General features: G+C 40.5%; 3 protein-coding genes across 3 annotated transcripts; all 3 read left to right on the forward strand.

Moving 5' to 3' along the window:
* The first annotated feature begins 643 nt into the window (after positions 1-643).
* LOC137180297 (E3 ubiquitin-protein ligase TRIM21-like) lies at positions 644-4,182 on the forward strand. Its single transcript, XM_067585611.1, has 2 exons — positions 644-1,258; positions 1,427-4,182. Exon 2 carries the CDS (start codon positions 1,429-1,431, stop codon positions 3,064-3,066), a length of 1,638 nt encoding a protein of 545 aa, XP_067441712.1. The 5' UTR covers positions 644-1,258; positions 1,427-1,428; the 3' UTR covers positions 3,067-4,182.
* A 3,281-nt stretch (positions 4,183-7,463) lies between these two features.
* Positions 7,464-9,196, forward strand: LOC137180298 (E3 ubiquitin-protein ligase TRIM21-like). Its single transcript, XM_067585612.1, has one exon. The coding sequence runs from the start codon at positions 7,464-7,466 to the stop codon at positions 9,108-9,110; it is 1,647 nt and encodes a 548-aa protein (XP_067441713.1). The 3' UTR covers positions 9,111-9,196.
* A 4,059-nt stretch (positions 9,197-13,255) lies between these two features.
* On the forward strand, positions 13,256-16,133 carry LOC137180299 (E3 ubiquitin-protein ligase TRIM21-like). The gene has a single exon (XM_067585613.1). It carries the CDS (start codon positions 13,260-13,262, stop codon positions 14,901-14,903), a length of 1,644 nt encoding a protein of 547 aa, XP_067441714.1. The 5' UTR covers positions 13,256-13,259; the 3' UTR covers positions 14,904-16,133.

Raw genomic sequence — 16,133 nt, forward strand, 5'->3', positions numbered from 1 at the left:
ACACCTTTTCACATCTCACCCGTCCCACTTGTTAAGTACAGTATCACCTTCACCCCATGGTATTTCACAACAATGCTGTAAATCAGAAGGAGGAAACAAAATCTCACAAACAGAGATGCAGTAAGAGGAGGAGCAGAACTGGAAACATAAACTGAACAACCGCAAGGGCGGGGGGGGGGGGGGGGGGGGGGGGGCATGCTCAGTAGGGGCCCCATTGTGGATGTAGCACACGACCCAACGAGGCAGCAAAGCAGGAATAGTAGAGCTTAACTCTCTTAACTTGTTCTATTCATTCTCTATGGTAATTCTTATCACTATGGGTATAATCCCACCACCGACCACAATGTGGGTTGCAATGGCAGATTGGCGCTGTTCATATTTCTGCTTGTTGACTCCGTGGGAAGTGAAGACCGCAGAGGCAGTGATTCAAAGTTGACTCTAACTTCGCTGAAAACCTTAGCCAAAATATGAGATATACTTTATTTATGTTTATGGGGAATGAAACTTGCCAGATAAAGAACTAAGAGCTATTTGTTTGCCACCATGAAGGAGAGGAGGATGAAGTTTTAAAAGGGACCGTGATATGTACAAAGTTCGTTAACCTGTTCAGATCATTTTGCTCTATGGAGGATAGAGCTGGGACAACAATTTATGAGTGAAACATCCATAATTAGTCTTTATTAACTTAAATTTTGGTTATGAAGAAATCAGTCAGAATGTCAGATTAATGTGTTGTTTAACTCCATGGTTAGGACACAGTACTGAGATAGTGCACCTGGCCTGTCACTGTCTATCGGTGGTGGTGATGAACTGTTTGTCAATCAATGAACGTAGAGCGCCTTGGTGCTGAAACATTTGTATGTGACTGGAGGCCTGTTTTCTTTTCTTTTTTTTTTTGCTTGTCTCAAAGTGGCTTCACTGTATGTTTTCTTAGACATAGGCTTGCTTGTTCAATAAGTGACAACTTGTGTTTATGGATAGGATAGGATATATTGGCTATTTTACAGTTGTGAATTTTAAAATGACTTTATCAGAAGGACCCTTTAAGAATGCTCCATCCCCTCTTTGCTGAGAGTCTAGCTCCGCCCCTGACTGGAAAGATTAGAGAACTGCAACGACACTCTACAGAAATGAAACTAAAAATGTGTCAGCAAGAAAGCAGAGCTGCAGTCAAGTCTCTCCACTTCTTTCTAAAAACAATTACACTGAGTTGATCAAGTTTTACTCAGCAACACAGCAGAGTCTCTGCCAAACACTGGTGAGTACAACTGATCATATTTAATGTTTCAACAACCAGCTTTAACACAGCAGACAGGAAGTTCCACTTTTAATTTCATATTGACACTTGTGAATATTGGTTACAATATAACTCAAGTTGCTTTTACACAGAAAAATGTCTTCCTTTCCTTTCACACTACATATGTAGATATGTCTGCTGTCAGCTGTCTGCGATCTGAAGATCAGTTTCTGTGCTGCATCTGTCTGGATGTGTTCACTGATCCAGTCACCACATCATGTGGACACAACTTCTGCAAAAACTGTATCACTGAACACTGGAATGTTAATGTCCCTTCCCTGTGTCCCGTGTGTAAAGAGGTTTTCAACATAAGACCTGACCTGAAGGTTAACACATTGCTCACTGAGCTTGTTGCTCAGTTCAGACTGGAAGCTCAACAGAAAACCAGCAGCAGCAGCTCAAAGCAACAAGCTGCCAAACCAGGAGAAGTTCCCTGTGACATCTGTACTGGAATCAAACTGAAGGCCCTGAAGTCCTGTCTGATGTGTCTGACCTCCTACTGTGAGACTCACCTGGAGCCTCATCTGACAGCTTCACGTCTGAAAAGACATCAGCTGATGGACCCTGTGGAGAACCTGGAAGACAGGATGTGTATGAAGCACGATAAACCTCTGGAGCTGTTCTGTAAGACCGACCAGACATGTGTCTGCATGCTCTGCTCTGTTTTAGACCACAAGACACATGATGTTGTTCCTCTGAAAGAAGAATATGAAGGACAGAAGGCAGAGCTTGGGAAGACAGAGGCTGAAATTCAGCAGATGATCCAGAAGAGACGACTGAAGATTCAAGAGATCAAACACTCAGTTGACCTCAGTAAGGAAGATGCAGACAAAGAGAAAGCAGAAGGTGTTCAGGTCTTCACCGCTCTGAAGGAGTCTGTTGAGAGAAGCCTGAATGAGCTCATTGAGACGATTGAAGAGAAGCAAAGAACGGCAGAGAAACAGGCTGAAGACTTCATCAAAGAGCTGGAACAGGAAATCTCTGAGCTGAAGAAGAGAAGCTCTGAGGTGGAGAAGCTCTCACGCTCTGAAGACCACCTCCACCTCCTCCAAAACTTCCCGTCCCTGAAAGCTGCTCCACCCACCAAAGACTGGACAGAGGTCAGCGTCCGTCCACCATCATATGAGGGGACTGTGGTGAGAGCTGTGACTCAGCTGGAGGAGACGCTCAGTAAAGAGATGAAGAAGTTGTTTGAGGCTGAGCTGAAGAGGGTCCAGCAGTATGCAGTGGATGTGACTCTTGATCCTGATACAGCATATCCTGAACTCATCCTGTCTGATGATGGGAAACAAGTAAACTGTGGTGATGTGATGAAGAATCTCCCAGACAACCCAGAGAGATTTTCTATAAATCCCTGTGTGTTAGGAAAGCAGAGTTTCTCTTCAGGCAGATTTTACTTTGAGGTTCAGGTTAAAGGGAAGACTAAATGGACTTTAGGAGTGGCCAAAGAGTCGATCAACAGGAAGGGACTAATCACACTGAGCCCTGAGGATGGTTACTGGACTATATGGTTGAGATATGATTACATAGCTCATGATGACTCCTCAGTCCGTCTCTCTCTGAAGTCTCAGCCTCAGAAGGTGGGGGTGTTTGTGGATTATGAGGAGGGTCTGGTCTCCTTTTATGACGTAGATGCTGCAGCTCTTATCTACTCCTTTACTGGCTGCTCCTTCACTGAGAAACTCTACCCATACTTCAGTCCCTGTAATAGTGATGGTGGTAAAAACTCTGCCCCTCTGATAATCTGTCCTGTCAATCAAACTGCCTGAGTCAATACCAGGATGCTGATGGATTAGAGACAAAACAATGATAAACTGATCAATTATAAATGAAAAGATTCACTGTAATTCATGGTAACAAAAGTACATATTCAGCAGTAATGTGCAGCATAAACTTGTTTTCATCAGGATATGATTAATGCAGTCATTCTTTTATGATTTATAATTGTTTTAGTTCCTGTATTTTGTAATTTTACCTTAAACTTGTCTTTTTACTGCTTCAGTGTCACTCCACTATTGATTCATTAACCTCTTCACCGGTGATGGATTTATCATGACAAACACATGTGAGGAAAAACTCTGTTCACACAGAGCTTTAAAATCTAGTGAACATGCCAAAGTTTGCAAGGATACCAAGTATGTCAGACTGAATTTCAGGGAAATGTGTCTACATGGGGCCCTTTTTCCTGCAATATGGCGCAGGTGCAGATTCAAGTCTTAATTGCTGGCGCATGGCAGCGGTATGTACTGTATATATTTAAGATGGCATCATAGCAGGTGTGCTCGAAACGTCACCTTTGTGCAATAAATTGTAAGTGCCCTGCAGTGTGCGAGCTGTTTCTTTGACTTTGCTCGATTTTAGCCCAACACCTGCCCGCTTCGGTTTGGATGTGCATGCATACTCCTACTTCTTAATGACTCTTGTTAAAATGACATTTCAGTTCTGTGGAATTCTAAACTGCTTATCTTTATAGTCCAGTAATCATACAATTAATAATCAAAACTTCTGTAAATAAATTGTCTATCTTTTCTTTCACACTACATATGATGTGTGTTGTCTCTTGAGGATTCTTGTCATTCTTTGCTTTGCCAGTTTTCTGCTTTCCAACCTGTTGTTGAAGCCTGACATCGTTCTTGCAGTCATACTTTGATATGTTTAAGCATCTTCAAGATTCAAGATTCAAGAAGTTCATTATCATATGCACGGTAATCCACTGGTTTCATCTTTACCAATGTGTTGTATTATAAAGCTTGTTATATTATCCATTGTGTCAAATCTTCATTTGAAAAGTAACTAAAGCTGTTAAATAAATGTAGTGGATTAGAAAGTAGGGATGTGCAGAGAACCCAGTATTTGTATTTGTATTTGTATTTGAATAAAAGAGGAAAGAGGCTTAAAAATCCTGTTTTTGTTTTGATTACGCTTTTAATTTTAGAAAATTAAAGTGTTACAATAAGTGTTCATGAATAAACTACCTACGAAGGAGGTCCCCACACCAGGTCTTGAACTGGAGTCTCCCAGATCATAGACGACTGCGTTGACTACTGAACTAAAACTTTACTCATCGCTTCATTGCAGACAGACCTCTACCTATTTATACACCCATAACACAGAGACAGCACACTGTGTAACGTGTAGGGAGGAACTTCAAAGGCGATTCTTGCTTTTCACTTTTCATTTATTGCCTATTTTTAAAAATCTAACTTTGTGGAAAGGAGAAGAGGAACAACAGGTTATGGCGAGTCCCTTGGCAGCACTTCCCATGTGTCAGTAGCTCAGCTTTATCTCTGGGGAACACCCCCAACTCTGGGAGTGATGTACAAATACGGAAATGTGCGTCATGTAGCAGGTGGATGTGACTCCCCTTGTTGAGACCTGCTGATAGATGTAACAGCAGAGCAGAGGAGAGAGACTGAGATAGTGATGTAACAGACCTGCACGCTTGTATTTTACATGTTTTTTTTTTCTTCCCTCAAACAAATAATTTTTAAAATATTTGTACAAAGTAAATGTTTGTAAAGAACCCACTATTTGTGCTTTGCCGAATAATGTATTTGTATTCTGGTAGAAAGTGCAATATTTCCCTCTGAAATGTAGTGGAGTGGAAGTATAAAGTAGCCTCACATGGAAATACTCAAGTTAAGTACAAGTACCTCAAGGCTGTACTTAACTACAGTACCTGAGTAAATGTACTTAGTTACTTTCCAACACTGGAAACTACTCTAAACTGTTTGTAGCAGTGATTTGAATCTTTGTCTCAGAGTTACTGAGGTTTGTACAAATTGTAAATGTTTCCCTCCATGTGTCCAGCAAAGGTTTGTATGGCAGCAAACATCAGAGGGAGGACAGTTTGTTACACACCTCTCAACTTCCTCATCTCATTCAGCGACAACTATAGGAAAGAAGAAAATACAAGAATTACATGAAAAGTTTAAAACATTACAGCACAAACAGTGAGATTGTTGCAGAGCTGTGGAGGACTGTAAAAGGACTGTTGTTTCCCTCTGATCATAAGATATATTCTTACGTGTGGGACTGACGTCATTGATCAATTAGCTGCAACAGACTCCAACTACAAAAGAAATGCAGATAGAAGAACACGTCTCCTGAAAGATTAATTTCATCTTGTGACAAATACATATCACTATCACACCATCACTAACCATGTCTAAACAAAAGAGCTGGAGTAAGAGATGAGGGAGAACTGGAAATACAAGACAGGTTCAACATCAGACTTTTCAGATTAAACTGAAAGTTTGTCAGTCTGACACAAAGCTGCAGTGGAGACACGTCTCTGTGTTTCTGTCTTTAGAAAACTTTACCTGAGTTTAAAGATCTTTCTCAACAACCTGTCAGAATCTTTGCAAACACTGGTGAGTACAGAAGAAACGTTCACTGTGTTTCAGCAGGTTTTAACACAAAACTTCAGTTTTACTCAGAAAGAAAATTTGATGATTTTTATTTCATAATGACTCTTATCAAAATGACATTTCAGTTCTGTGTTGTTTACCTATTTTTATATTCCAGTAATCATACAATGAATAATCAAACCTTTGTAAATAAATTGTCTTTCTTTTCTTTCACACTATGTACAATGGATGTTGTGTCTTGAGGATTCTTGTCATTCTTTGCTTTGCCAGTTTTCCGCCTTCCAACCTGTTGTTGGAGCCTGGCATCATTCTTGCAGTCATACTTTGATATGTTTAAACATCTCATGAAGAATTAATTAATTAAAGCAAAATATAGATATTGTATCTGCATGAAGGAGTTGTTAACTGTCTTTCACCTTATTTTGTGTTTGGTGAAGGAAACTGGAAAAGGTTTGTAGAAGTTAAAAATGTGTTTTTGAAAGAACTGTTGAATTTTTTTCTGAAGATTTTCTCTCTTTTTTGGCCCTTTTTGCCTTTATTGGATAAAGGATAGTGAAGTGACAGACTAGAAACAAGGGAAGAGAAATGGGTATGACATGCAAAACAGGTCCCTAGCTGGAATCGAACCAGCAATGTTGTAGTTATGTATGTGGTGTGCACTGCCAGGGTGCTCCATAACTGTTGATTTAACAGCAACTTTGACCAGACTACATTTGTTGAACACAGATGAAATAATAGACAAAATGAGTTACATGAAAAGCTCAGCAGTAAAAACTGGCTGCCCAAAACTTTCTCTTTAAATCTAAAACAGGGTGTGTTTGTTTTTTTGATCACCTTGTGAAAAACCTCAAACTTTCAACACACATAATTAAGCGAAGCAACAACTTTTCATGTCTTACTCCTCCCACCTGTCAGGTACAGTCTCAACTTTACTCCATGATATTTAATAATAATCCTGTAAATCAGACACTCAGAGTTACAGTAAGAGGAGGAGCAATACTGGAAAGACAGCTGCAACATCACTCTCCAGAAATGAAACTTTAAGTTTATCAGAGCGACAGCAGAGCTGCAGTTGAGTCTCTCCACTTCTGTCCAAATAAAAATTAAACTGAGTTCATCAAGTCTTTCTCAACAACACAGCAGAGTCTCTGCCAAACACTGGTGAGAACAACTGATCATATTTAATGTTTCAGCAGTCTCTCTGTGTCAGTTCTCAGGACTTTTGTAACTTGTAACTGAATCTCCAACCTTCCTGGTCTTATTACTATTTACTGATCACTTCCTACAGTCACACTGCATTCTATTTCCTGTAGCTGTTTCACATTAAAAGCTTTTCACCAGTGAACCAGAAGGAGGCTTTTATTGTGGAGCAGCTAGAGGAAATAAATGGTGCTATTCTTCAATAATAATTCTTCTATACAACAAGATATGGACATATTCTGTGTTATGTTGTCAGTGGTTCATTTTAAAGATTGTATGGAAGAATAGTACAAGCAGAAACAGCCACAATGAGCTGTTAGATAAAGAGCTGCAGATGACAGTCTCTTACTGTGTTTGTCCAAACCAGCACATGTACAACATTAAAGGTGAACAAGACCTTTAACCTGGCTGTGCAACACTGGAGAAAATATTTTTATGTTTGCCATCTCGGGTTAAATAGTTAAGGCTGCAAAAGGCTCAAATTGGTGAAAGTATCTCTATCCCCACTGAAACACTCCATGTTTAATTCAAAATTATTTTACCTAATATCACGCTATAATTGAACAGTTCCTTTTCTTTCTTCTCAGTGTGTAGATATGTCTGCTGCCAGCTGTCTGCTATCTGAAGATCAGTTTCTGTGCTCCATCTGTCTGGATGTGTTCACTGATCCAGTCACCACACCATGTGGACACAACTTCTGCAAAAACTGCATCACTGAACACTGGAACAGTAATGACCAGTACCTGTGTCCCATGTGTAAAGAGGTTTTCTACATAAGACCTGACCTGAAGGTCAACACATTGCTCACTGAGCTTGTTTCTCAGTTCAGACAGGAAGCTCAACAGAAAGCCAGCAGCAGCAGCTCAGAGCAACAAGCTGCCAAACCAGGAGAAGTTCCCTGTGACGTCTGTACTGGAACCAAACTGAAGGCCCTGAAGTCCTGTCTGGTGTGTCTGACCTCCTACTGTGAGACTCACCTGGAGCCTCATCTGACAGTTTCAGGCCTGAAAAGACATCAGCTGATGGACCCTGTGGAGAACCTGGAAGACAGGATGTGTATGAAGCACGATAAACCTCTGGAGCTGTTCTGTAAGACCGACCAGACATGTGTCTGCATGCTCTGCTCTGTTTTAGACCACAAGACACATGATGTTGTTCCTCTGAAAGAAGAATATGAAGGAAAGACGGCAGAGCTGGGGAAGACAGAGGCTGAAATTCAGCAGATGATCCAGAAGAGACGACTGAAGATTCAAGAGATCAAACACTCAGTTGACCTCAGTAAGGAAGATGCAGACAGAGAGAAAGCAGAAGGTGTTCAGGTCTTCACCGCTCTGAAGGAGTCTGTTGAGAGAAGCCTGAATGAGCTCATTGAGACGATTGAAGAGAAGCAAAGAACGACAGAGAAACAGGCTGAAGACTTCATCAAAGAGCTGGAACAGGAAATCTCTGAGCTGAAGAAGAGAAGCTCTGAGGTGAAGCAGCTCTCACGCTCTGAAGACCACCTCCACCTCCTCCAAAACTTCCCGTCCCTGAAAGCTGCTCCACCCACCAAAGACTGGACAGAGGTCAGCGTCCGTCCACCATCATATGAGGGGACTGTGGTGAGAGCTGTGACTCAGCTGGAGGAGACGCTTGGTAAAGAGATGAAGAAGCTGCTCGGTGAGGTTGAGCTGAAGAGGGTCCAGCAGTATGCAGTGGATGTGACTCTTGATCCTGATACAGCACATCCTAAACTCATCCTGTCTGATGATGGGAAACAAGTAAATCATGGTGATGTGTGGAAGAATCTCCCAAACAACCCAGAGAGATTTTCTTATTTTGTTTGTGTTTTAGGAAAGCAGAGTTTCTCTTCAAGCAGATTTTACTTTGAGGTTCAGGTTAAAGGGAAGACTAAATGGGATTTAGGAGTGGCCAGAGAGTCGATCAACAGGAAGGGAAACATCTCACTCAGCCCTGAGAATGGTTACTGGACTATATGGTTGAGAAATGGAAGCGATTACAGAGCTCTTGCTGGGCCTGATGTCCGTCTCTCTCTGAAGTCTCAGCCTCAGAAGGTGGGGGTGTTTGTGGATTATGAGGAGGGTCTGGTCTCCTTTTATGATGTAGATGCTGCAGCTCTTATCTTCTCTTTTACTGGCTGGTCCTTCACTGAGAAACTCTACCCATACTTTGGTCCGTGTTCAAATGATGGTGGTAAAAACTCTGCCCCTCTGATAATCTGTCCTGTCAATCAAACTGCCTGAGTCAATACCAGGATGCTGATGGATTAGAGACCGAACTGATAAACTGATCAATTTTAAATGAAAAGATTTGTTGTCATTCATGGTAACAAAAGTACATATTCAGCAGCAATGTACAGTGTAAACTTGTTTTTATCAGGTGTAGGGGGACAACCACTTGTTCTTTAATTCTGTTAACTAACCTTTGACTCTTAAGGAAAATAAGAGACAGACTTCCTGGCTTCCTAAGTTGGTAAGGGCAGATCCCCGGTCTGCAGAACTGACCTTTGTAACCCTAAGTAAGGGTTTGATCAGTGACGCTCAACAGACTCAGAAAGATCTCCTAAGAAACCATTTTGATAAGTTGAATTATGACACAAACTAAAAGCATGAATTGACCCTAAAGGCCACTTGGACTGGAGAAAAATAACTCCCACCTTAAATGAAACACAGACTCTTATCACCAAAGCCATAAACGAACCCACATTCCTGAGGACATGTGAAGCCTCCCTGCAAATCTGAGGCAAACCTGAAATTCATGTAAATTAAATGTCTAATCATTATGCAACTTACATCATGTTATTTGTCGTGTAAATACAAGAAGAATGGTATAACTTTCATAGGTGTATGACTATCTACTAAAGAGTTATAAGCCTTAGATTTTATTATCCTTTTATACTACATGTAACCATACTGCCCTCTAGTGACAAGACTTAAATTCCTTTATGTGAAGAGTTAATGAATATTTCATAACCATGTATTTGTATTTTAAAATCACCCCAAGTGTTTAACTTGTGATCTATTAACCTCATAGAGTCTGAGGGGTGGTGAGATGATTAATGGGAGAGGAAAGAAGAAAAAACAAAGTTCTGATACACAAATCTGTTTTCAGTTTTTGGACTTTTTCTCTAATCTTTGATTTTTGCTGAAATATTGGATCATTTGAACATTTATTGAAATGAAAGCATGTGAGAAGTTTAGAGGGAAAAATCACTATTTGGTGGAGCTGTTAACAACTCATAGACATGTGAAATGTGACCCCGACTACACACTGCTTTTTGTAAGACGTCAAAAGCCAAAAAGGTTGGAAACCACTGGTTTCATCTTTAACAATGTGTTGTATTTTAAAAGCTTGTTATATTATCCATTGTGTCAAATCTTCATCTGAAAAGTAACTAAAGCTGTCAAATAAATGTAGTGGAGTTGAAAAAATGTGTTTTTGAAATAATGTTCATATTTTTTCTGAAGATTTTTGGCTCTTTTTCCTCATAGTGGATAGAGGATAGTGAAGTGACGGACAGGAAACAAGGGAAGAGAGATGAGTATGACATGCAACACAGGTCCCTGGCTGGAATTGAACCAGTGATGTGTTTACATATGTCGCACTGCCAGGGCGCTCCATAACTGTTGATTTAACAGCAACTTTGACCAGACTACATTTGTTGAACACAGATCAAATAATAGACAAAAATAGGTTAATAGTTGCATGAAAACCTCAGCAGTAAAACCTGGCTGCCCAAAACTTTTACTTTCACTTTAAATCTAAAACAGGGTGTGTTTATTATTATTTTTTATCACCTTGTGAAAAACTTCAAGCTTTCAGCACACATAATTAAGCAAAGCAACAACTTTTCCCACGTCTTCCTCCTCCCACCTCTTATGTACAGTATCATCTTTGCTCCATGGTATTTCATAATTATCCTGTTAATGAGAGGGAGGAAATCCTGTTAATCAGAGGGAGGAAAAAACACAAACAGGGATACAATAAGAGGAGGAGCAACACTGGAAAGACAATAGACCTTCAACATCACTCTCCAGAACTGAAAGTTTGTAAGAGCGACAGCAGAGCTGCAGTCGAGTCTCTCCACTTCTTTCCAAATGAATATTAGACTGAGTTCATCAAGTCTTTCTCAACAACACAGCAGAGTCTCTGCCAAACACTGGTGAGTACAACTGATCATATTTAATGTTTCAACAACCAGCTTTAACACAGCAGACAGGAAGTTCCACTCTTTTCATTTCATACTGACACTTGTGAAATTGATTACAATATACAGTGCTGCTTGAAAGTTTTTGAAATCTTTAGAATTTGCTCTATTTCTGCAGAAATATGACCTAAAATGTTATCATATGTTTACACAAGTCCTAAAACTAGATAAAGGGAATCCAACTAAACAAAGGAGACAACAACATTAAACTTTTTCATTTATTTATTGTGGAAAATTATCCAATCTCACATATTTGTGTTAGGTAGAAGTATGTGAACCCTTGCTTTCAGTAACTGGTGTGACCCCCTTTTGCAGTAATAACTTCAACCAAATGTTTCCAGTAACCATTTATCAGCTCTGCACATTGGCCTGGAGGAATTTTAATCCATTCCTCCTTACAGAACAGTCTCAACTCAGGGATGTTGGTGGGCTTCTTTGCATGAACTACATGCTTCAGGTCCTTCCACAACATTTCTATTAAGGATTAAGGTCAGGACTTTGACTCAGCCGTTCCAAAACATTATCTTTCTTCTGCTTTAACCATTCTTTGGTAGAGCAACTTGTGTGTTTAGGCTCGTTGTCTGACTGCATAACAAACTGTCTATTGAGCTTCAGTTCACAGATACCTTGACATTTTCCTGTAGAATTTGCTGGTATAACTCAGAACTCATAGCTCCTTCAATGATTGAAAGCTGTCCTGGTTCAGCGGCAGCAAAGCAGCACAAACCGTGATGCCACCATGTTTCACAGATGGGATGCGATTTTGGTCTCATCCATCCACAGAACATTTTTCCAATCACCTTCTGGCTTATCCATGTGGTCTTGAGTGAACCGTGGATGAGCAGCGATGTTCTTTTTGGAGGGAAGTGGCTTTTCTCCTTGCAACTCTGCCGTGCACACCATTGATGTTCAATGTTCTCCTGATGGTGGACTCATGAACATTTACTGTAGTCACTGCACGAGAGGCCTTTAGTTTCCTAGACGTTACCCCAGGGTCCGTTGTGGCCTCTTTGACTATCACACACCTGATCTTGGTGTGATCTTTGTTGTTCGACCACTCCGGGGGAGGGTAACAATGATGTTGAAAGTCTTCTTTGATAGTGAAGACCCGGATTTCTCTTCTTTAAATACGGCAGGGCCTCCCAGACTCACACTTGATTGTCATCCAATTGATTGAAACACCCAACTCTGATTTCCCCCTCTAATGAATTGATAATCCTAGAGGTTTACATACTTTTGCCATGCACAAATATGTAACATTGGATCATTTTCCTCAATAAATAAATGAACAAGTGTAAGATTTTTGTCTCATTTGTTTAATTGATGTCCCTTTATCTAGTTTTAGGACTTGAATGGAAATGTGATCACGTTTTAGGTCATATTTATGCAGAAATAGAGCAAATTCTAAACTTCCACAAACTTTCAAGCAGCACTGTAACTAAAGACATTTACACAGGCTCAGGGAAACCACTTTAATTATTCTTTTCAAGTCTCTCTGTGTCAATTCTCAGGACTTTTGTAACTGAATCTCTGTGGTTCAGTTTAACACTGACTTTCCTGGTCTTATTACTATTTACTGATGACTCCCTACAGCCATACTGCATTTCGTTTCCTCTAGCTGTTTCACATTAAAATGTTAATGTTCCACCGGTGAACTAGCAGGATGTCTTCTTGTGAAGCAGCTAGAGGAAATAAAATGTGTTTTGTCACCGAGATAGCAGAGATTTATTAGCAGTGCTATTCTTTAATAATAATTCATCTATACAAGAAGATATGGACAGATTCTGTGCTATATTGTCAGCAGATCAGTTATAAATATTTGAAGGAGGAAGAGTAAAAACACAAACAGCCACAATGAGCTGTTAGATAAAGAGCTGCAGATGAGTCCCTTACTGTGTTTGTGCAAACCAGCAAATGTCCAACATTAAAGCTGAACAAGGCCTTTAACCTGGCTGTGCAACACTGGAGAAAATCTTTATGCTTACCAGCTCAGCTTAATGGTTAAGGTCGCTCACAGTTGGATTTGGTGAAAGTATCTCTATCCCCATTAAAACACGCCATGTTTAATTCAAAATTATTTTAACTAATATCACACTATAATTGAACAGTAACCATACATCTCTCTTTTTTAAAAACGAATAAACATAAAAAATGTCTTCCTTTTCTTTCTTCTCAGTGTGTAGATATGTCTGCTGCCAGCTGTCTGCGATCTGAAGATCAGTTTCTGTGCTGCATCTGTCTGGATGTGTTCACTGATCCAGTCACCACACCATGTGGACACAACTTCTGCAAAAACTGCATCACTGAACACTGGAACAGTAATGACCAGTACCTGTGTCTGATGTGTAAAAAGGTTTTCAACACAAGACCTGAGCTTCACGTCAATACTTTACTTTCTGAGATGGTTTCTCAGTTCAGACAGGAAGCTCAACAGAAAGCCAGCAGCAGCAGCTCAGAGCAACAAGCTGCCAAATCAGGAGAAGTTCCCTGTGATGTCTGTACTGGAACCAAACTGAAGGCCCTGAAGTCCTGTCTGGTGTGTCTGACCTCCTACTGTGAGACTCACCTGGAGCCTCATCTGACAGTTTCAGGCCTGAAAAGACATCAGTTGATGGACCCTGTGGAGAACCTGGAAGACAGGATGTGTATGAAGCACGATAAACCTCTGGAGCTGTTCTGTAAGACCGACCAGACATATGTCTGCATGCTCTGCTCTGTTTTAGACCACAAGACACATGATGTTGTTCCTCTGAAAGAAGAATATGAAGGAAAGAAGGCAGAGCTGTGGAAGACAGAGGCTGAAATTCAGCAGATGATCCAGAAGAGACAACTGAAGATTCAAGAGATCAAACACTCAGTTGACTTCAGTAAGGAAGATGCAGACAGAGAGAAAGCAGAAGGTGTTCAGGTCTTCATCGCTCTGAAGGAGTCTGTTGAGAGAAGCCTGAATGAGCTCATTGAGACGATTGAAGAGAAGCAAAGAACGGCAGAGAAACAGGCTGAAGACTTCATCAAAGAGCTGGAACAGGAAATCTCTGAGCTGATGAAGAGAAGCTCTGAGGTGGAGAAGCTCTCACGCTCTGAAGACCACCTCCACCTTCTCCAAAACTTCCCGTCCCTGAAAGCTGCTCCACCCACCAAAGACTGGAAGCTGGTCAGCGTCCGTCCACCATCATATGAGGGGACTGTGGTGAGAGCTGTGACTCAGCTGGAGGAGACGCTCAGTAAAGAGATGAAGAAGTTGTTTGAGGTTGAGCTGAAGAGGGTCCAGCAGTATGCAGTGGATGTGACTCTTGATCCTGATACAGCATATTTCTGGCTCATCCTGTCTAATGATGGGAAACAAGTAAATGATGGTTATTTGAAGAGGAATCTCCTAGACAACCCAGAGAGATTTTCTTATTGTCCCTGTGTTTTAGGAAAGCAGAGTTTCTCTTCAGGCAGATTTTACTTTGAGGTTCAGGTTAAAGGGAAGACTGAATGGGATTTAGGAGTGGCCAGAGAGTCGATCAACAGGAAGGGAAAAATCACACTGAAGCCTCATAATGGTTACTGGACTATATGGTTGAGAAATGGAAATGAGTACGAAGCTTGTGCTGGTCCTGGAGTGCGTCTCTCTCTGAAGTCTCAGCCTCAGACGGTGGGGGTGTTTGTGGATTATGAGGAGGGTCTGGTCTCCTTTTATGACGTAGATGCTGCAGCTCTTATCTACTCCTTTACTGGCTGCTCCTTCACTGAGAAACTCTACCCATATTTTGGTCCCTGTAATAATGATGGTGGAAAAAACTCTGCCCCTCTGATAATCTGTCCTGTCAATCAAACTGCCTGAGTCAATACCAGGATGCAGATGGATTAGAGACTAAACTGATAAACTGATCAGTTTTAAATGAAAAGATTCACTGTCATTCATGGTAACAAAAGTACATATTCAGCAGTAATGTACAATGTAAACTTGATTTAATCAGGATATGATTAATGTGGTCATTCTTTTATGATTTATCATACAATTGTTTTATTTAATGTATGTTGGAATTCACCAAAATACTTAAACTTGTCTTTTTACTGCTTCAGTGTCCCCCCAGGATTGCTTCATTAACATCTTCACTGGTGATTGATCCATCATGACAAACATGTGAGGAAAAACTCTTTAAAAGCTTTAAAATCTAGTGAACATCCCAAAGTTTGTAAAGATACCAAGTATGTCAGACTGAATTTTAGGGAAATGTGTCAACAGTGATGTATAATATATCAAGAATTTTGTTGTTTCATGTAATGATGCAGCCATAAAAGTCAAGGGGCCATTTTTCCTGCATTAGGGCGCAGGCGCAGATTCAAGCCTTGATTCCTGGCAGGTGACGCATGTGGGTGTGATAAACAAATTCCTGCAATTTTCCTGATCATCAGCTTTGGCACAAACCAGGTGCAGCCAGGCACATCATGGAGGAGAGACCGAATACATTATTAGTGGGAGGAATACAGAATCAGCAGGTGGAGTCTGGGCGAGCTTCCATAATAACCAATCACATGAGCTCCTCTCATCCCCTTTAAACGCAGCAACAGGTGAAACGGGAGAGAAGCTGAGTGAGAGAGAAATGAGTTCAACTCTGTGAAGCACCTGAAGTTCAAAATATACATTCAGGACACCTCAAATATTAATATACATCAATCCAAATATGCTGACTGTGGTAGAATGAAAATAAAGTGGATGTGCTCTGATGTGTATTTTGTGCAAACAATTAATATAAGATAGTACATTTAAACTCTGTAGTTTTTCTTCGTCTCTGCATATTTGAAAGTCCTCATTTATGCTTCTAAGTATATACAACATCCTTAAATAAACTGATACAAAATCTGGTTTGGAAATTTGCTGGTTAGTGTTTGAAAAGCTCACAAGTTCTTTCTCTGTGTCATTGAAATATTTAAATAATGAATGAATGTGTCCACGCTGTGTGTAAAGTGAACATGATTTTGTTTAAGTCTGTTTTAAAATGTTTTCACCAACACGTTTTTTCTTTTCACAGCATACAAGATGTTGATGTAGTCCTACTCTGTTTAGGAC

Source organism: Thunnus thynnus, chromosome 3 (assembly GCF_963924715.1).
Source record: "Thunnus thynnus chromosome 3, fThuThy2.1, whole genome shotgun sequence".
NCBI lineage: Eukaryota > Metazoa > Chordata > Actinopteri > Scombriformes > Scombridae > Thunnus > Thunnus thynnus.

Coding starts and splice junctions, on each gene's coding strand:
- LOC137180297 (XM_067585611.1), top strand. CDS start 1,429: ATGTCTGCTGTCAGCTGTCTGCGATCTGAAGATCAGTTTCTGTGCTGC.
- LOC137180299 (XM_067585613.1), top strand. CDS start 13,260: ATGTCTGCTGCCAGCTGTCTGCGATCTGAAGATCAGTTTCTGTGCTGC.
- LOC137180298 (XM_067585612.1), top strand. CDS start 7,464: ATGTCTGCTGCCAGCTGTCTGCTATCTGAAGATCAGTTTCTGTGCTCC.